Raw genomic sequence first — 18,518 nt, forward strand, 5'->3', positions numbered from 1 at the left:
AACAATTCACATGAAGCGACGTATGATGCCAGAAGCCCGATTATGAAGTTTATTCTTTGTACACACAAATGCGCATGCGAATAAATATAGCCAATCATATACTGGAGTTAAGAGAAGACAAGTGCAACAATTGGCTAACACCCATTCGTTTGACGTGTTTTCAGAAATATAAAGATTCGAAATCGTAATGAAGTTACTTCTCTAGCCGAATTTTGTCATGGAGATAAGAATGTTTTAATAATTATTGGATGAGTACATTTTTCATATGAAAACTTAAGTGAGTATTTATACGGATTTCGCCCAACACTGTTCGGATTCGGTGTACAAACTTTGTAGGTCCCCTCACGCTGAGTTGAATAAGGCCCGTCTCGCAAGGTACATCGCCATCTATTGTCGAATTTTGAACCTTGATTATTAGGACCACTTACTGGCACATGTCCCCCATTAGGGATACAGCAATAAGGAAAGGAAGGAAGGGATGAGTACGTTTACTCACGTTCGTTTGCTGTACGTTAGAGCGGCAATTCTTATGTTGGGATTTTCAGTGAGATTTAAGTAATGTGATATTACAAGACAATTTGTATGAGAACTGTAATAAATAAATAAATAAATATTTGAATTTAATTTTGATCTGTCAAGTTCCGTGGAAGTATTCTTATGCGTATTATCATATTGTGATGTGTACTTATTGGTAATTATGTCATACCGGTGATTTGAAATATTGAGGTTAAGAAATATTAAAATTTTAACGTGACATACGAATGACAACATGGAAAATCAAGCACAAACACCTCTTAAAATCAATAATCCAGCTCCCACAGTTGAGCAAATCAATGCCGACCGTATTACTCAGGTAAATTTGAATATTTGATAGTCCAAAATGCGTAAGTTAAAAAGTTTGTTTTAGTAACGTATCTCTAATAAAATTGGGTTTACAGTTGGCAAATAAATATTGGGCTCCTCACACTACGGAAACGCATCATCCCTTTAATCGGCAAATCGTTGAAGATATTTACATCCAAGAAATATGTGCTTCCAAGTTCTCTATCCGACGTATTATGATGTTGGAATTCAGTCAGTACCTGGAAAATTATCTTTGGCCAAATTATGAAACAGAGACTGCAACTCGTGCCCATACAATGTCTATAGTTGTCATGGTCAATGAAAAGTTTCGTGAACGCGTACAAGTTTGGGAAGCGTTTGAGAAAAATCCAACTCACTTCCCTGGATTTTTTCAACGCGTGTTGGAAGCTTCTCTAGAAGAGAGCATCTTGGATTTTGACTTGAAGGAACAGACAGCATTGATTGTCTTCTTGAATCACTGTTTCAATTCGATGGAAGTAGCCCTTGTTAGAGAGGAAGTTAAAAGACTAGTCTCTTTGTCTATGTGGGTCTCTCTGCAGCAAGGACGTAGAGAACTTGAGTTCAGAAAGTATCCTAAATGGAGAAAGTATTGGAAGGTTATAAGAAAAAAAGATAATCCTGAGCACAAGGAAAAATTAGAATGGGAACGAAGATTTCTTCAGCGGCTCATGGTCAAGTTTATGACTATTCTGGAAACGATACCTGCTGAAGGTATGCATAGTATAAATGAATAACTGAGTAAACTAAAAAATAAATTAAAATATTTTGTATGCACAGGTAATATATTCCCAGACAAAGTGCGTTACTGCGAAAGGTTCCTGGAACTGGTCATCGATCTAGAGGCTCTGCTACCAACCCGACGATTCTTCAATACTGTAATGGATGATTGCCACTTGGTTGTACGTTGTCAACTATCCAATTTGCTTCATAGGCCAGAAGGAGGACTGTTTGGTCAAGTAAGTGAAATTTATTAGTATAGTATAATATAAAAATGAAAAAAAAATCTTTATTAAAATGAGTCGGAACGTTGTCGAAGAATTATTGTGTCCCGAACAAGTATATAAATATTAAAATCTACGTCAATAAGAACGTGTATTAAAAATTCCTTTCGTAGTAGGCGCGAATACAATATTTGACCATTTTAATAGCGCATGACGTAATGCTCAAAAAATAAATACATTAGAGTGCCCACAATAGAATTTTTCGCCATTACGTTATATACCCTGTAAATACATATGCATCGTGCACAAGTATCATTAGAAAAAATAGAACGATAAATATTTCCAAGGCACAAATACCGGCACAATACTGCCAATGCGCAATCAGGAATGTCTTGTCGAGAGTATATGCGAAGTAGCGACAAGTACTTGGTAATGTAAATTAACAATAAGTTGCCATATTGAAATCCTTATAGGCAGTAATATTTAAATCGGCAGTACGTTACTGTCAAATAAATATTTTGTGCGATCAGTGAGATTGCTCAATCTTGAAGATTCTCAATGATTAAATCAATTGGGAGAATTGATCCTTATGTTCGACAACAATGTGTCGTTTTAAAGTAAGTACATTAAATACTGTATCAAATCAAATCAGTAACCAGCATTCATGGCTGTCATTTCTTCGCCCCAGTCGAGACCCTCCGGACTCTCACCAGGGTTGCAGCAGTCGCACGTTTTTCCCAGGAGAAAGGTTACTCTCCTTTGTCCGAATACGCAAACGTAAAGAATGAGTAACGCTTCAAGTACATTCACAACCACATAGCAGTAAACGAGACCATCATACTTCAATCTTGAGAGCAACAAGAAGAGCCATCCAGTGCTCATAATAGCAAATAGAAATACGAACATCTTGAAACTGTATTTCATCTTATGATGAATTCTGCCATAAACGCTCATTCTTTTCATAGTGTTTGCGGTTGTTAAAGCGAAACATAGATCGACTATTATTGTAAAGGCAATGGATGTAAACAATACAGCTGTACCAAGCCATCCGATGGTCTCTTGAGATATGAATGATGATTCGGTCACTGTGGGTATATCCGTTTCCAGTGTAAAATGTGCAAATATTGCAGTCACCGCTATGGCAAATGTTGAACCCCACACATAACTCGAATAGTAACAGTACTTTTGACCGTCCGTAACGCGAAGGAATACATTTCGTGACCGGAAAGTGTTCCAGACATAATATCCTAGTGCATTGAGCCAGAAGAAAGCTGCAAGTAGAGAGACGTACGTCACTATATCTGAAAAAAAAGCCAAACTCTCAAATATAAGTCAGTTATGTTTTAAAAGGATCTAAATATTTTGTATTTACCTGCAATTAAGAAGCTAACATGATTACCATACTCTGTGAATATTCTAACCATGGAGGCACACTGGCTCGTTATAAGGCACAGAGTCATGCTTGTTATCATATTTCCAACAAGATCGCGTAGCTGAGGTAATACAAAGTACACGATAGCAACAAGGAGGTAGCTGACTATGGCAACGGCATGAAATGTTGGATTAACTGCATGTGTTATAAGATAAGCTGTGTCTGTCCATCGAACAACCTTAGGTACACATACCATTGCATAGGTTGCAACTAAATGATCTGTACTAAGGATAACTTTGTCTGCACAGTAATCTCCAAAAGCATAATCATAGTGCATATCTTCAGAATCCTGAGAGTCACCCTCATTGCTGTCATAGCTGTTTCCGTTATCATCAATTCTCCTATCACTCAAGTCAATGATATAATGTCTTAGTTTCCCAGAAGGTAGTATAGCTAATTTATCATGTTTCGCAGTATGATACACATGCCACAAATGTTCATTATTTCCACACCTTGGCAACCCAATTTTCAATTGAAACTTTGGACTCCAATTCGTCTTCTTGTCAGTCTTAAATTCTGGCCTCCAAGGTACAGTCTCATTGGTCTCATTGATCGGAGTACATGTATTATTCACCAGGACTTCGTTAACTTCACAGCATTTTCCAATTTTGACAGAATCCTCAAGAACGTCGGTACTGGCATTGGCGATACCAATATTACAACAGGATATTCCAATCCCGATAGAGACTAACAATAATCTCCAGAGAAACATGGTCCTCGTTACATTTGAGTATCTCGCGTGACGATCAAATTACGTGTACCATCCGTGATTCACAGCATCTTCACGAGTTATCCTGACACGTCCAACCTGCTCGGCGCCTTATTCGTCCATCGCTCATTTACAGAAGCATCTTCCTTTAACTTCTATCTTCTATCTACGTCTATCTATCACTACAAACTCTTTCCTCCACTTACAAAGTTGTCTTACTAAATTGGAATCGTATCCCCTCTCGTCTCCAATTGCCGGTTGCCAATTGGAATGTAATACAACGGTAATACTAATGCACACCGCAAACGCGTCCTGTGCCTGACGCCATTTACCTCTCTCAATACCAAATATCATTAGCCGGTTCTGAACTTGAACACTAACTATGGCTCCATCTGCCGTGGATTCCCGTAAATAAAAATCAGGTGAGTAAACGATCCTCCTGAGCATTGACATGGCACATCTCGTTAAAGTAGGCAGCAAATGAGGAACGGAAAAAGCAGGAAAAAACATTGACTACATTTCCATTGTGCAGGATTAAGAAGGATTAACCAGTAATGTTCAACATTTGAGACGAATATTCGCGTGTATTTAATTCTCGTTTGATTTGAAATTGCTGTCCATTATTTGATTCTCTACTGGTTAAACAATTGATTCAGGATTTTCCAGAAGTTTTACGATAAACGCGTTAAAGATTTTTTTGTGGAATACTCAAGATAATATATCTCTGGATTGTATTCCTAGGACGTATCACCGCTTCTTTTTATTTTCTGACTGTTACCAATCCGATGTCAAATGTTATTGATTGTTGTAGGTTGCGAAGTACGTTCACCGTTGACGGTAAACTCCATTTGGGTGGTGTATGAGATTAATATCAAGAACTCCAAGAAATTATGTTTTCACATGATCCCCAAGTGCGTATTATTAGTACCACCTGAGCGAGCCTGTATGAAAATATACAGTTGTTATACTGTATTGAATACATAAATAGCCTTCGAGTGGGGAAAGCCCCTGTGTCTAACGAAATCAAATTTGAGCGATGTCGACTTACTGTAATGGGGGCAAGTATATGTCAATAATATTTGAGTGTGTATATCTGTAGTATGCTCGAACGCAATGGATACATCACGAAATACGTAAAAGAATTTTTTTATTAAAAAACCCGTCTTGTCCTGTGGTTTTGTATCGATACGACCTTGACAAAACACGAATTCCAGAAAGAACATTCTCTCGAGTTCGATTGCAAAATAAAATCGCCCAAAGAAAGTCTCGGGTCTCCTTCGAGCAACTCTTGCCCCGTTGTTTACGTTTCACATGTGTAGACTATTGCAGACCGTACTACAAGAGTCACGTTATTCATTCTACATAAACGTTTAATGCAAGCGCAGCTTGTTGCCTAATATACAGTTTATTTTATTTGAATACAGAAAGATTAGACTTTCGTTTATATGTTTAATTTCGCCACTTCGTTACTTGGATAGCTTTGCAAAACGCGTTAATATTTCATATCTTAATGCTTGATAAGATTATGTGTTTCAGAGGGAGAGATTCTTACAATCATTAGCTTTTACTGTATATCCATATTTTACTGAATCTTTGGCCATTGCTCCGTGCAATGGCAGTGGAAAATTCATATGATATGCCTCATCTGTAATCTGTCTTTCTGTGTGGATCAGATTTCTCTCTTCTTTTCTCTTCTATTTTCATTTTCCTTCTTGACCAAGGTCTTGAATGACACATGAAAAAAAAAAATGTGTCGGCTTTCAGTTTTGCAACTTGTCAATTTTGCTCTATTAACTGATCTATACTCTATTTAGTCTCTGAAAGAATGCCTTTTTCACTTACTAAAACGACACTGCAGAATACCAGCGAGGATTCTTCATTGACATGCATGAACTGCTCAGTCAAGATTCACTATAATCTAGATTCGTCGTGAGAAACTAAATTAATAAAAAATTGTAGCTACATTTGTAAAAAAAAAAAAGTATTAAAATTCTTAACTCTGTGCTTAGTTTCTCCGCTGGAATCCAGAATATGAAAGAATCCTGATGACGCGTTACTCGACAAATGAAGGAGAGCAAAGGTCAGAGATAAATGACGTTTGCGATGAAGTGGAGGGTAACGATAAGAAATAAAAGATGATGAATGAGAATGAACACCAAGATGTACAGGAGCGAGGACAAATGGTAAATCATTATTTCCCCCGATGAATCTAAGTTGATTGAGATAACTCTAATTCCTCCTGCAGAATACTGTCGCACTCCAGATCCTCGCCTGCTGTCCATGATCTTGGAAATGTGATGCCGCAAGGCTTCTTCTTGGCCAGTAGCTTCCTGACTCTCTTCCGCAAGAAAACCAACAGTATGAATATTAACACTCCCTGAAGACTGTTTAGAATGTCCGTAACGATCCTGTAAAATATTATTTAACTATCTCAATGTACTCTTGCTAATGGGGGATGAATTGTGCGTACCAGTAGTAATAGGTTTCCGCTCCACTAGCGAAGGACATAACCTCGAATATCCAAGTGACTCCCATGACAATAAAGAGCTTCGTATAAAGGAGACATTTGAATCTCAGCACTCGCAGTCTACTACCACTGTAAGCACTTTGTACGTGCGACAAACGCCAAAAGGTCATACTGAAGTATATCAAATTCCAAGTCAAGAGGAAAGCCACAGGACCGTAAAAATACACCCATTTTTCCTGATATCCTGAAACCAGATCTGATTAATCATATCTGTTCTGTATGGACCTACGCGATAGAAAGTATAGAATTTATCAGAGATATACCAGCGAACCAGCACGATGACTCCCCAATTCTAGGCTTGATATGCGTTCCTTCTGCGTACTGAGTGATGAGTGTAGCAATCAGAAAACAAATCGGCCCACCCCATCCGATTAAACAGAATATTATGTAGAGCGTATTATTTTTAATAGGGAAATGTTGAAACCTACATGAGCAGAAAACCATATGGTGATTAGAGTCGAAGTTATCGAGCACGCTGATTGGATAGTTCAATAACTCACCAGACTGATTTCCAAACGTCGAAGGCTACCATGTTCAGCCAGAAAAAGGTGCAGAGTAACGTATAGTAGAGCAGAAAGGCTGTAAAAAAAAAAAAGAAGAAAATGATAAATTCACACGAATAAGTAATATTGATGGAAAATTGTACAGCTCGAAGACTCTTCTTCTCACCTAAAGTTAGACAAATGTGATCGGTGGTACTGCCTATGAGATCCGGCAGTATCTGTTGTACAGTAAGTATGATGTACGCCGCAGTGAGTGAAACAATGGCGGATAATATAGCCTTTCCCTGAAGATCCCTTAGCTCGGGCAAAATAATGTAAACCAGGATGGTAACGATGAGGAACAGGGCTGAAATGATGTTGAGAACTCCAAAGACATCGAAACGGCTCTCAAGAAATTCTTCGTCAAAGCATATAAAGGCCACCGGAGTTTCGTTGTGCGTCGTTACGCAGAATCTGTCAAATTCAAAAAATGTCGACATTAATGATCTTCTGCCGTTACCTAATCCGCTTGTACGACAATGAAACTGATATTACTTTCCCTCATCTACAGCGTGCAGATTCCCTATAAAAGTCAGGGAGCCATTTATAACAGTGAAATTATCCTGGGGATTGAGAACCGGATCTATCATGTAAAAATGGTTTGCACAATACAGTTGTATGTGGCTGCCATCTGTGCAGAATTTGCTTCGATTCCACAGGTGCCCTTCCGAACAGCACTGGTTGTTTTCGGCTCGACTCGTTCCGGTTGTCCATAGTAGGAATATCGTTACGAACAATATGAAGAATTGCGAAGCGTTGAACGTAGATCTTGTGGCTGTAACAGAAACGGAGGAATAGTGAACTATTACGGATAGGGCTACGAATGGTAATTGAGAAGATGCGAATTACGTGTATTCAAACGACCATAATCGTCACGTGTAATTGTACTTTTTTTCTAATACATTTTCAGATAACGATATCGCTTTGACATATACTGATGTTGTTCGATTCCCTGGGCGGTTGATTACTTCTACATATGTGTATGCTGAAAGAAGTGGCAATGCCATCAAGACGTGATTGCTCATGGAACTAGTAAAGTCGGTCACATGAAGTTGCTTGCGACGTGTCTTAGTGGTTATTTTCATTTTTATTTTTAATACTTCATTTTTTCTCATGCCGCCAAATTACGTTGTAAACCTCCAGTTGGACTTGTAGCTGAACTGCGTTTACGAATCGTCCGTACTTTTGTACTTTTGCCATGCAATAATACTTTTGGAAATGAAATGACTTCTGCTGAAAGAAATTTTACTCAGGGAGTATTGGATTTGACCAGTAGCTAAATTTGGTCTATATCTACATTTTTAAGCGTATGCATGTACTTATGTGTAGCGAAACTCGAAAGAGCTTTACAATGAATAAAGACTTCGAGGTCGAAGCTCAGATCGGACGGGATACCACTTATAACGGATATGTTTATATATCGAGATTGGACTGTACTCATGTTTACAATGCTAATGTCATTATGCTACCAGTTAATACGTCACTGGATATTACCTGCAGTCCCGCCGGATGCAGTGAAGATATCGTTTAAATGTCTTGACTAACGGTAGACGTGATTGTAGGCGCGGTAAAAAAAAAAAACAATTATTTTATCACAAAGCTTTCTTCGAATTCTATATTTAACTTGTAACGCCCGGATTTCGTATGAACGTAGTATTTACGATATATTAACGGGCGATGAATAAAGTTATTGAAATACAAGGAATATCCCACAGCTGCATATAATAAATAAAAACTGAGACTATATCTGCTGTGACTCTTAATTATCTTCTGGTTCATCGTCTCCGCATTGTGATTACTATTAAGTGCTAAATGATGCCCAAAGTGTAATCTTCATTTTTCTTCGTCAGGTACTTCGAGCATGAGACGATAGTCTTAGAAGTTAATAATTTTTTGCTATACTGAAATTTTACCACGTGACATCATAATAAAAAAAGCTTTTAATGATTGTTATTTAAAGAAATTACACATAGTAAAGAGGTATACGGATGAAAATTACCGTCCGCGTTTCAATTGCAAATGTCGTATGTTAATTGCCTGGATATCTGAAATATAAAATATGCAACGACTCAGTGGAGGTTTCAGGGGTTAATCGCGCTTGAAAATAGCGATCACATTTTTCACAAATAAATATTTTCCAAAGATGCGAGAATAAGTTTGTTCTCATAGAATCATCACGTGACGGAATAGCTGACAACGTTGCACATTGTCAGATATGCCTGTCGTCGTCGTGGATGACTTGGTTTTCTGGAAGAAAAAGTGAAATTATATGAAAATTTCAAATTTTGCATATTTTATCATCAAAAAACGTTTCATGCGTCAAAAAACCGTTTCACGACAGCACATCTTCATATGTTTGAAAATACTAGGGACTCCGCTTAGACATCCACCACAAACGCATTTTTCCACTTGCAATACCTCAAGATATATTTTCATGTGATAAATAAAGCAAATAAGCAAAAAATAAAATTCAACCTATTTTTTTAAAATTCGAATCGAACGATGCGAAAAAGTCACGCGAGTCCCTGTGTATTCCGGTAATGTGTAAAGTAGTACGTACCTCGTGTTTTAGTCATTTTTTTTCAAATGAAAATTCAGGTAAATCCAAAACGAACGATGAGTCTTCTTAATGTCCCCGAGGAATCTCTTACGAAAGAGAGAAAAAAATCCGAAGTGAAGAATACAAAGGAAGTAGTAAAAGCACTATATAGTAGTTTAAGGCTCAACACGTATATATAGTACATAAGTACATACTACAATCACAAATTTTCACAAAGATTCGAAGAGAATTCACGTAAAGATACACTTGTCCGATGCCACGACCAGTTGCAATGTAAATACGAAGAACACAGAAAACTGTTGTATCCAAAACTTCCCGGTGTTCGCCTCAGCTATTTTTATCACATGTAAAACATTATATCTATATTTAATAATGTAATTGAGGCGTTCTTTTTGGAGATAAAATTAGCAGTGCTCCTCTTTTTCACACAGCGCTAGTCATCCTGGGGTAATAAAATACCCCGGGGTCCTATTTTTGAATGCCACTAAAGTATCGACACAAATTATAATCCCATATCTGACAAGCGCACGTGTCGTTACTAAATCGAATAACATAATCAATGTCTAACACGTAATTGACTAAAGCTATAACAATGATGAAAACTAGAAAGATATATCTAAGTTTATCGAAAACTGTGGCACAAAAATTCGATCTGGGGTATTCAATTATCTCACGTGACTAATATTCTTTGAAGAGAGTAATTTAGATTAACGTCGGATTATACGTATATGAAAACTAACAGTTATGACAGTCCATTGTCAAAATCTCAGTCAACAAATTTATTCAGGTTATAAAAAAATAGCTACAATTTTGCTAATATTTATGTGAGAACACGTCATGTTAATAGTTTCCTCATAGCCGATTGGAAAAGAAAAAAAATTTCTACCAGATAAGATTCTCAATTATAACAAGAAGCGTCAGTCCAATAGATATAACGTGACAGGTGTCGCGACGCGTACTGGACGATACTGAAGATCGGAGACCGGAGGACTCTTGCTTACGATGCCGATGAATACTGTGCGCACTAGAATGGAGATTGCCCCTCCACTCCGTGGAAGCTCAAGAATTTGCAGGCTTCATTGGGAAGGTAGCTACTGTTGATGTTTCTCCTGTGATGAGTATAGTGCTCGGAGAATCCTCAACGGAGACCATTCGGTCCGATATAAATTAGTTATATCGGGAATATATATCCCATTACGATACACGCTTAATGGGGACAAGCTCAACCATCTTTACTAAAGTTCACCCGATAATCGGTTTTATTTTATTTCCTTACCGCCTGGAGCCTAATCGTCATCGATAAATCGATGGTTGTCAATCGACCTATGGATTTGATGGATTTTTTAACCATCAGCGTATAATCTTATCGTCTCTTTAAAGTCACGTCACGTGACAGTTGTACATTTTTACGTCAGATGTCGCCCAGTGTCAGTAGTACGTGTCTGGAGCGGGAACACATGTTATTCCTCAATTTTATAGCCGTTTTGTTGTATTGTATATTAGTCACTTCCGATATTATCATAATTATTTTTCCTTAATTACATAAGTACCTAACTTATTCATAGAATTCTTAACGTGACCAACTTTTTATTGGTTTCCGGCTTTCTCTTGAAATGCTACGTTTTAGGCTGTGTAATTTAGTACAATACGTAAACTCGTAGTAAAGTTTTTAATACACAATTACACTGAAGACTTGTAAACACTTTAGCAGAACTCGAGTGCGTCACTTGCTTACCCGCGGATTTGACGTTCATTCAAATTAAATTGGATGATATGACGATGACTGGCGATAACAATGGGATATCGTGGCCAGTCTGACTCGTCGATACGACTCATCCTTTTGAAAAAATTCATTGAATTGCAAAATCCTTCTATGTGAGATATGCTAATCTTGTATATACATATTTTTATTTTCAGCTTCTAGAGATGCTCAAATTTTACGCACGTTTTGAGATCAGTGAAGAGACAGGTGATCCACTTACGGATCACGACATGACTCAGCTTCACTACACGAAGATCACGTCCCTTCAGGTATGAATTATTTATAAGAACCTATCTGGTATATTGTTTATGGATAGTCTGTACAATTTTTTTATTTTCTATTTTCTATCTAGAAAGCTGTGTTCGCCAAGTTTCCTGACCTACGTGGATTCGCTTTGGCCAACGTCGCAAGCGTCGACACCAGGGAGGCACTCTTTAAGCACTTTGGATCGCTCGGGTTAGTTAATTTGTAGTGCGTGTACATACATACCTCTACCTGCTGAATACTTTGTAGATGCACATGTGTATAGTACGCACGTCAACACAGACGTCTACGAGATCTACTACACGATTTTAACGCAGATAAGACGCTTATAATCAATTGTTTTTGTAATTTAGGCAGGAGAGATTGAGATCAATAGCCAGCTATCTGAACCTGGTGCCACCGGAAGAACGTGAGAAGGATGAAAATTGGTATAGACTGGATTTGGATTTTCTTCGGGAGTTATTGGTAAGCTTGGTGAACTGTTAGTTTGGAGTTAATGATTCATTAACGAGAAGGGGAGAAGACGAGTGGAATTTTAAAAAAATGTATTACTTTAGATTTCAAGGCACGAGCGACGAGCTTCTCAGTTGGAGGAACTTAATGAAATGCCACTTTATCCTACTGAAGAAGTTATATGGAATGAGAGCATAGTACCCACCGAGTATTTTTCCGGCGAGGGATGTTTGGCCTTACCGAAGTTGAATTTGCAATTTCTTACTCTTCATGACTATCTACTAAGAAACTTTAATCTCTTTCGATTGGAATCTACGTGTAGGTGTCTTAATGATTAACGTTCTGATTATTTACATTAGATGCCTGATAATCTGTTTACCTGTTTTTTTAGATGAAATTCGGCAGGATATAGAGGATGCTGTTAGTCGTTTGAGTCCTTGGTAAGTATCTGTGTAATCTTAATTAATAAATTTAAAAGAAATGCACGAGTGTAACAATGAATTTTCAGGAGGGCCGAAGATAGTGGCGTTTATTTCGGTGGCTGGGCGAGGATGGCTCAGCCAATAACGCAATTCGCAGTGGTCGAGGTAGCTAAGCCAAACATTGGCGAAAAGCGTCCATCTAGAGTGCGTGCTGACGTCACAATAAATCTGAGTGTCCGGCGTGAAATAAAATCTGAATGGGAAAATTTAAGGAAGCATGACGTTTGTTTCTTGATCACAGTCAACCCTGAAAGTCCCATAGGTAAAGGAAATAATAATTTGTCCTGAAATTATTTGTTCTAAATCGTTTGTCCTAAATAATAATATATTAAATTCATTGGGACAATCAATATTTTAGGACAAATGACTTCTCCCCAGGCGAAACAGATTCCACAAAGCATAGACGCGTCTCTTAATGGTTATAGTGATGTAAGACGCTACGCTTTTTGTTGCAGGCACTAAGTACAGTCACAAGCTACCCTTTGTACCACAAGTTGGTCTTACGACTGTCAGAGGATGTGAAATTGAGGGCATGCTGGACTCGAATGGTCGCGTAATTGAAGACGGGCCTGAGCCGAGACCAATTTTGCCTGGTGATTCAAGAACTTACAGAGTCTGGCTTGACTCAAATCAGTATCGTATTGACATGGACAACGCTAGTCACGGTAGTGAGGATGTTTATGAAGGATTCAATGTGATCATGAGAAGAAAACCAAAAGAAAATAATTTTAAAGCAGTTCTCGAGACAATCAGAGAACTCATGAACACAGAATGCGTCGTACCTGACTGGTTGCATAATATTATATTGGGTTATGGGGATCCTGGCGCTGCAAGATACTTTAGGTATTATCTAGATAATGATTCTAGTGTATCTTGATTTTGTAGGTATATTTCTTTTATATATTCTATAGGATGCCGGATGAAATTCCAACCATGGACTTTAACGACACGTTTTTGGATATCGATCACTTAAAATCCAGCTTTCCAGGATACGAGATTAAAGTTTCAACTGATGATTCAGAGAAACTTGTGCGACCTTTCAGGTTGACCTTTGAAGATGTCATTAATAAACATAATGATGAGCCTGTAAAGAAAGTCATAAGAGTAGAACCTCACGTGCCTCCAAGTAGGGGACCTTACAAAGCAAATGAACCTAAAAAGTGAGTATTTCTTATTTGAACGAACTGAAAACATATTGACTTACTTGGTAATTTTTCGTGACATTGATCGAATATGAAAACGATTTATCTGATTAACGATCAATTGGATAGTGTTGACTAACCTGTTACCACCTAAGATTCATAAGTCTTACAACGCACTTAGTGCGATTTACGTTAACAGATTCGACATCACTGAATAACGTGATGTATGTTTTTTTTTTAACTTTTCCAGAAATCAAATTCCATTCACGCCTACGCAAGTTGAAGCCATTCGCGCTGGTATGCAACCCGGCTTGACTCTAGTAGTTGGTCCTCCGGGAACTGGTAAAACTGATGTGGCAGTTCAAATAATTTCAAATCTGTATCACAATTTTCCAAATCAAAGGACACTCATTGTCACTCATTCGAATCAGGCTCTTAATCAACTCTTCGAAAAGATCATGGCTTTGGACATTGATGAGAGACATTTATTGCGTCTTGGTCACGGAGAAGAGGCTCTAGAGACCGAGAAGGATTTCAGTAGATACGGTAGAGTCAACTACGTCCTGGCTAAACGTTTGGATTTACTTATGGAAGTCCAGAGATTACAGGTAATTCATTCACATGCGATTATCAGACTTCGTTCGCGAGAATGACGACAGACTGGACGTTAATTGCCGAAGGCTTATGTTACGTGAATTTTATTTTGTTTTGTCGGGACACGAGAAGCAAAACATTTTGTATGGGATGCTGCTTGTCTCTTTCTCATTCGATTACGTCACTACAGTGCCAGATGTATTATCTAATATGATGGTTTGCACATTTATCTCAGTATCTTGTCAGATGTAATGTTGTCTAGTAGAGAAAAAAAAATAGTATACATAGATATACAAAATAGGAGAGTTCATGAACTGTATAATTAATAATTATAAAAATTATTCGGCAGGAGTCATTAAACGTCAAGGGTGACGTAGCTTATACTTGCGAAACGGCTGGACACTTTTTCATGTATCAGGTTATGACACGTTGGGACAGATTTGAAGCCAGAATAAAACAACGTCTTGCTGGAAAAAATCCACCCAGTGAATCACTTATCTCGGATGAATTTCCATTTCATAAATTCTTCGACAACGCACCACAGCCACTCTTCAAGCAGAAGTGTATTAAGGATGACCTAGAAGTGGCTCGCAGCTGCTTTCGATACATAGAAAGAATATTCACTCAGTTAGAGGAATTCCGTGCGTTTGAATTGCTTAGGTCGGGTCTAGATAGATCAAAGTATTTATTGGTAAAGGAAGCAAAGGTTATCGCAATGACCTGTACGCACGCAGCGCTCAAGAGACGAGAACTCGTAGATATGGGATTCAAATATGATAATATACTCATGGAAGAGTCCGCGCAGATCCTTGAAATTGAGACTTTCATACCACTTCTATTGCAAAATCCTCAGGATGGATATAATCGGTTAAAGCGATGGATCATGATTGGTGACCATCATCAGTTACCACCGGTTATAAAGAATATGGCCTTTCAGAAATACTCGAATATGGAGCAATCTCTTTTTGCTAGATTCGTTAGATTAGGAGTGCCTACGGTGGATCTGGATGGTCAGGGTCGTGCCAGACCGAGCATCTGCAATCTTTATAATTGGCGATACAAGAAGCTTGGTAATTTATTGCACGTGGAACGTAGTCCCGAGTATCTCGTTGCTAATGCTGGATTTCTTTATGACTTTCAACTTATTAATGTCGAGGATTTTAATGGAGTTGGAGAGAGCGAGCCTAGCGCTTACTTCTATCAGAATCTGGCAGAGGCTGAGTACTGTGTTGCCGTTTTTATGTATATGAGGCTTCTTGGATATGCAGCGGACAAAATTAGTATTCTTACCACATATAATGGTCAGAAGCATCTTATACGAGATGTCATTAATATTAGGTTGGTACTGATTAGAAACACTTTGTATGAATTACTGAAAGGCAGTAATATTGATCCTTCTTTTTTTTTTTACAGATGTGCTAATAATCCATTAATTGGTCGACCAAATAAAGTGACGACTGTTGACAAGTATCAAGGTCAACAGAATGATTATATCTTGTTGTCCCTGGTAAAAACCCGCGCCGTCGGACACTTGAGGGACGCCCGGCGTCTTGTGGTCGCAATGTCTCGTGCACGTTTAGGTCTCTATGTATTCGCACGTGTCTCCCTGTTTAAAAATTGCTTTGAGTTGACTCCAGCATTCGATCAGTTAATGAGGCGTCCTTTAAAGCTGCAACTTCTACCCCAGGAAGTGTACCCTACGGACAGACCCTACGATGCAGCACCTTCTAGTCCTCCCATGGAAATTGAAGATATGCCTCATATGGCTAAGTTCGTCTACGATTATTATATGGATAAAGTAAATGGAATGAAGGTACAGCTACATGTGAGTAGTTTTCTATTAAAAGCGTTTCGTATTTTGTTGCTTCCCGTCTGAAAGTGGACTGGCTTACAGGAGAATCAGAAAGAATGGCAAGAGCCAGGAACCATGCAGACACCTGTGAGTCCAACGGACAGAACACATCCTGCCCATCCTGGAGCCGATGACGACACAGATGACGAGGATATGGAACAACCGGAAATCGAACCTGCGAAGACCGAGGAAAAGCCTAAAGGAACGGCGTTGGAACCTATAAAGAATCTACTGGAGGATTCGATGGAAGATGGACAATAGTATCTATCTTAATGAATGAGATGAGTGAAGACTAATTCTACGGAGCGTGATAAAAAATTGTGTATACGTTGGATCATTCGATAAAACCTATATCGTTGATCAATGTTCGTAATAAAACTTTTTCACTTATTATAATACACACCTGAAGTTTAAACTTCCATATCTTTCTGAAATAGAGAAACTTTTCAGTATTTCATGTGATGCATTAAAACTCTTGGCTGTTCAAAATCTGAACATATTTCATAGTTACTCAGCCATTCTCTTCTTTTCCATCACATTTCGCGCTTTGCACCACTTGCCACCAGAGTGCAACTTTTTCTGCTTGATACAGAATCTTTAGGACGTTCATCACGATTCCTACGCGCTTTTTTTGATTTCGATAACTTTCTACTGCTTCTCTTAAGTTCTCTTATCACTCGCGAACTCGATGGGACATAGCTATTGTCAAACTTCATAAGTTTGCTTGTAAAGTCTGGCTGATATTCTTCGACTTTCTTACTGGCTCCCATCGAATTAGGCACATACTCTTCAGAGAAGTTAGTTGGTGCAATGCATGTACTGCTTGGTTCATATGTTTCATATGCACAGGCACCTTCAGCTGCTGGAATAGAATTTGGCACATAATGGATATCTGGGATGACTTTATCATGGAGGACAGTTGGGGTGTATTCATTTGCATCAGTTTGTCTTTGCATTTTTTGCAGTGAACTTTTTCTGCTGGGTACGTATTCCTTATAGCCTGTTTGCTCCTTGCTTGCCTTTGGAATATACTCCTTATATTCTGCTTGTTCCTTAGTTGCCTTTGGCACATATTCTTCTATCGTGGATGGCTGATCCATGGATTTTAGTGTCTGACTTTGTTGTTCACTTGTTCTGTCATTACTATCCATAGAAGTTCTTGAACTATTAATATTAGTCAAATAATCATTTGTTCTGCTTGGTAATCCTTCTTTGTGTTCAGAACAATTTTTTGTGCTAATTGTTACTTCCATTGTCTTTGTTTCAATTTTCTTTTGTGCAGCGGATACTTTAACTCTGATTGTAGGCAGTGAGGTTCTATCATTAGGATCTTCTGATGGCTCAAAGGTATACCTATAACAGAAAACCTTTAAGATTAAATCTTGCATCGGTGTACTGACCAAATCCCAAGACAATGCCTAATTTTCTTACGTGACATCCAAATGTCGTGTGGTTTTTTTCTTTTCAATAGGCTCAAACTTTTGTTCAGAGCATCCAACTTCACTGTTACGAATGAGAGCTTTCTCCAGGATCTCATACAAGGCTGCCCAATCTTCTAGGTCAAGCCACTTGTTGGTAGAAACTAATTTCTTCTTTATCTCCACAGTTTTTTCCTGAATCGTGACAATAGCAGTAGCTGCACAATATTCTGATGCCTAAAACGAATATAACAAGATGTAATATTAGTCATGCGATAACAGCAACTGTTGAGAACCGTGACAGCTGTCGGAGATACCTTAATCACTTCCAGGTAATGTCCCTCTCTGAACATCTTGACAGTCCAAATTCACGTGAAAAAATAACTCGATATTAGTTTTCCTTGTTAAGTCCGGGAAAACACTTGGTTTCAAAATCGCAAACACTTGTACATACAATAAATCAACAGCCAGGACGATGAGATCTGCACGCAAAAGAATGTACAAGTATGGAATGCGAGACGCGCACGAAGCACTTGAGCCAAGTGCATAGACGTCAGACAGCAGGAGAGGGAATTTCAAAGAAAGGACGAATCACGTCTGCGCAATACGTAATGAGACGAAGATTAATACTTTAAAGGCATAAATTATGAGAAACAACACAACACTCACTTTATATAAAAAATTATAAAATAAAAGAAAACAAAGAATCTTGGAATGCATTCTAAGAATGATGCATCCACTGTTTAAATTATAAGCTACATGCTAAAACACTTGGGAATACGATCTACTTTTATTTTCAGTGTCAAATTCAACAAGCTACTTGCATTTCATTAACCAATCCGAGTCGAATATTTAATTTTGAGTTGATACTTTTGAAAACACTCAAAAATAATATATTTAATTAACCGTTATCAAACTTTCTGATGTTTATGTAAGAGAATGCTATTGACAACACTTAGATTACCGCAATATTTAT

At 38.1% G+C, this 18,518-nt stretch overlaps 4 protein-coding genes across 20 annotated transcripts; 1 reads left to right on the forward strand and 3 right to left on the reverse strand.

Moving 5' to 3' along the window:
- The first annotated feature begins 419 nt into the window (after positions 1-419).
- On the forward strand, positions 420-16,522 carry LOC107262936 (RNA helicase aquarius). 7 transcript variants are annotated; one of them, XM_015729644.2, is made up of 15 exons: positions 420-853; positions 939-1,575; positions 1,642-1,820; positions 11,493-11,606; positions 11,690-11,793; positions 11,955-12,066; positions 12,159-12,372; positions 12,446-12,494; positions 12,563-12,798; positions 12,992-13,379; positions 13,448-13,696; positions 13,929-14,286; positions 14,622-15,610; positions 15,686-16,097; positions 16,167-16,522. In XM_015729644.2, the coding sequence occupies exons 1-15, from the start codon at positions 770-772 to the stop codon at positions 16,383-16,385; spliced, it is 4,344 nt and encodes a 1,447-aa protein (XP_015585130.1). In that variant the 5' UTR covers positions 420-769; the 3' UTR covers positions 16,386-16,522. The 7 variants fall into 7 exon arrangements, with proteins under 7 accessions (XP_015585130.1, XP_024936105.1, XP_024936106.1 ...); XM_025080337.1 differs by having other exon boundaries at positions 770-853; positions 15,686-16,085; XM_025080338.1 differs by lacking the exons at positions 420-853; positions 939-1,575; positions 1,642-1,820 and adding an exon at positions 6,060-6,129.
- LOC107262940 (probable G-protein coupled receptor Mth-like 5) lies at positions 1,851-4,350 on the reverse strand. Its single transcript, XM_015729651.2, has 2 exons — positions 3,178-4,350; positions 1,851-3,106 (listed from the first exon to the last, which is right to left on the reverse strand). Exons 1-2 carry the CDS (start codon positions 3,947-3,949, stop codon positions 2,454-2,456), a joined length of 1,425 nt encoding a protein of 474 aa, XP_015585137.1. The 5' UTR covers positions 3,950-4,350; the 3' UTR covers positions 1,851-2,453.
- On the reverse strand, positions 5,077-10,612 carry LOC107262941 (G-protein coupled receptor Mth2). 8 transcript variants are annotated; one of them, XM_025080349.1, is made up of 9 exons: positions 9,576-10,452; positions 9,131-9,262; positions 9,015-9,060; positions 7,511-7,790; positions 7,143-7,429; positions 6,974-7,052; positions 6,737-6,897; positions 6,417-6,657; positions 5,077-6,354 (listed from the first exon to the last, which is right to left on the reverse strand). In XM_025080349.1, the coding sequence occupies exons 4-9, from the start codon at positions 7,603-7,605 to the stop codon at positions 6,156-6,158; spliced, it is 1,062 nt and encodes a 353-aa protein (XP_024936117.1). In that variant the 5' UTR covers positions 7,606-7,790; positions 9,015-9,060; positions 9,131-9,262; positions 9,576-10,452; the 3' UTR covers positions 5,077-6,155. The 8 variants fall into 8 exon arrangements, 7 of the variants coding, with proteins under 7 accessions (XP_024936117.1, XP_024936113.1, XP_024936112.1 ...); XR_003058355.1 differs by lacking the exons at positions 9,015-9,060; positions 9,131-9,262 and having other exon boundaries at positions 5,077-5,669; positions 5,789-6,354; XM_025080345.1 differs by lacking the exons at positions 9,015-9,060; positions 9,131-9,262 and adding an exon at positions 10,462-10,612 and having other exon boundaries at positions 9,576-9,906.
- Positions 14,361-18,473, reverse strand: LOC107262942. 4 transcript variants are annotated; one of them, XM_015729655.2, is made up of 5 exons: positions 17,860-18,473; positions 17,556-17,779; positions 16,636-17,477; positions 16,528-16,552; positions 14,361-14,866 (listed from the first exon to the last, which is right to left on the reverse strand). In XM_015729655.2, exons 1-3 carry the CDS (start codon positions 17,893-17,895, stop codon positions 16,658-16,660), a joined length of 1,080 nt encoding a protein of 359 aa, XP_015585141.1. In that variant the 5' UTR covers positions 17,896-18,473; the 3' UTR covers positions 14,361-14,866; positions 16,528-16,552; positions 16,636-16,657. The 4 variants fall into 4 exon arrangements, with proteins under 4 accessions (XP_015585141.1, XP_015585142.1, XP_015585140.1 ...); XM_015729656.2 differs by lacking the exon at positions 14,361-14,866 and having other exon boundaries at positions 16,459-17,477; positions 17,860-17,895; positions 17,997-18,473; XM_015729654.2 differs by lacking the exon at positions 14,361-14,866 and having other exon boundaries at positions 16,459-16,552.
- Positions 18,474-18,518: the final 45 nt, after the last annotated feature.

Source organism: Cephus cinctus, unplaced genomic scaffold (assembly GCF_000341935.2).
Source record: "Cephus cinctus unplaced genomic scaffold, Ccin1 Ccin1_scaffold0129, whole genome shotgun sequence".
NCBI lineage: Eukaryota > Metazoa > Arthropoda > Insecta > Hymenoptera > Cephidae > Cephus > Cephus cinctus.

Excerpts from the sequence above, each read along its gene's own strand:
- LOC107262936 (XM_015729644.2), top strand. The coding sequence starts at position 770 with ATGGAAAATCAAGCACAAACACCTCTTAAAATCAATAATCCAGCTCCC. Across the intron at positions 12,495-12,562 it reads GTTAGTCGTTTGAGTCCTTG|GAGGGCCGAAGATAGTGGCG; the intron begins GTAAGTATCTGT and ends ATGAATTTTCAG. Across the intron at positions 13,697-13,928 it reads AAAGCAAATGAACCTAAAAA|AAATCAAATTCCATTCACGC; the intron begins GTGAGTATTTCT and ends TAACTTTTCCAG.
- LOC107262941 (XM_025080345.1), bottom strand. Across the intron at positions 7,430-7,510 it reads CACGCTGTAGATGAGGGAAA|ATTCTGCGTAACGACGCACA; the intron begins GTAATATCAGTT and ends TGAATTTGACAG. Across the intron at positions 6,658-6,736 it reads GTCATCGTGCTGGTTCGCTG|GATATCAGGAAAAATGGGTG; the intron begins GTATATCTCTGA and ends ATCTGGTTTCAG.
- LOC107262942 (XM_015729655.2), bottom strand. The coding sequence starts at position 17,895 with ATGTTCAGAGAGGGACATTACCTGGAAGTGATTAAG. Across the intron at positions 17,780-17,859 it reads ATTACCTGGAAGTGATTAAG|GCATCAGAATATTGTGCAGC; the intron begins GTATCTCCGACA and ends TATTCGTTTTAG. Across the intron at positions 17,478-17,555 it reads ACACGACATTTGGATGTCAC|GTATACCTTTGAGCCATCAG; the intron begins GTAAGAAAATTA and ends TTTCTGTTATAG.
- LOC107262940 (XM_015729651.2), bottom strand. The coding sequence starts at position 3,949 with ATGTTTCTCTGGAGATTATTGTTAGTCTCTATCGGGATTGGAATATCC. Across the intron at positions 3,107-3,177 it reads TGTTAGCTTCTTAATTGCAG|ATATAGTGACGTACGTCTCT; the intron begins GTAAATACAAAA and ends CTTTTTTTTCAG.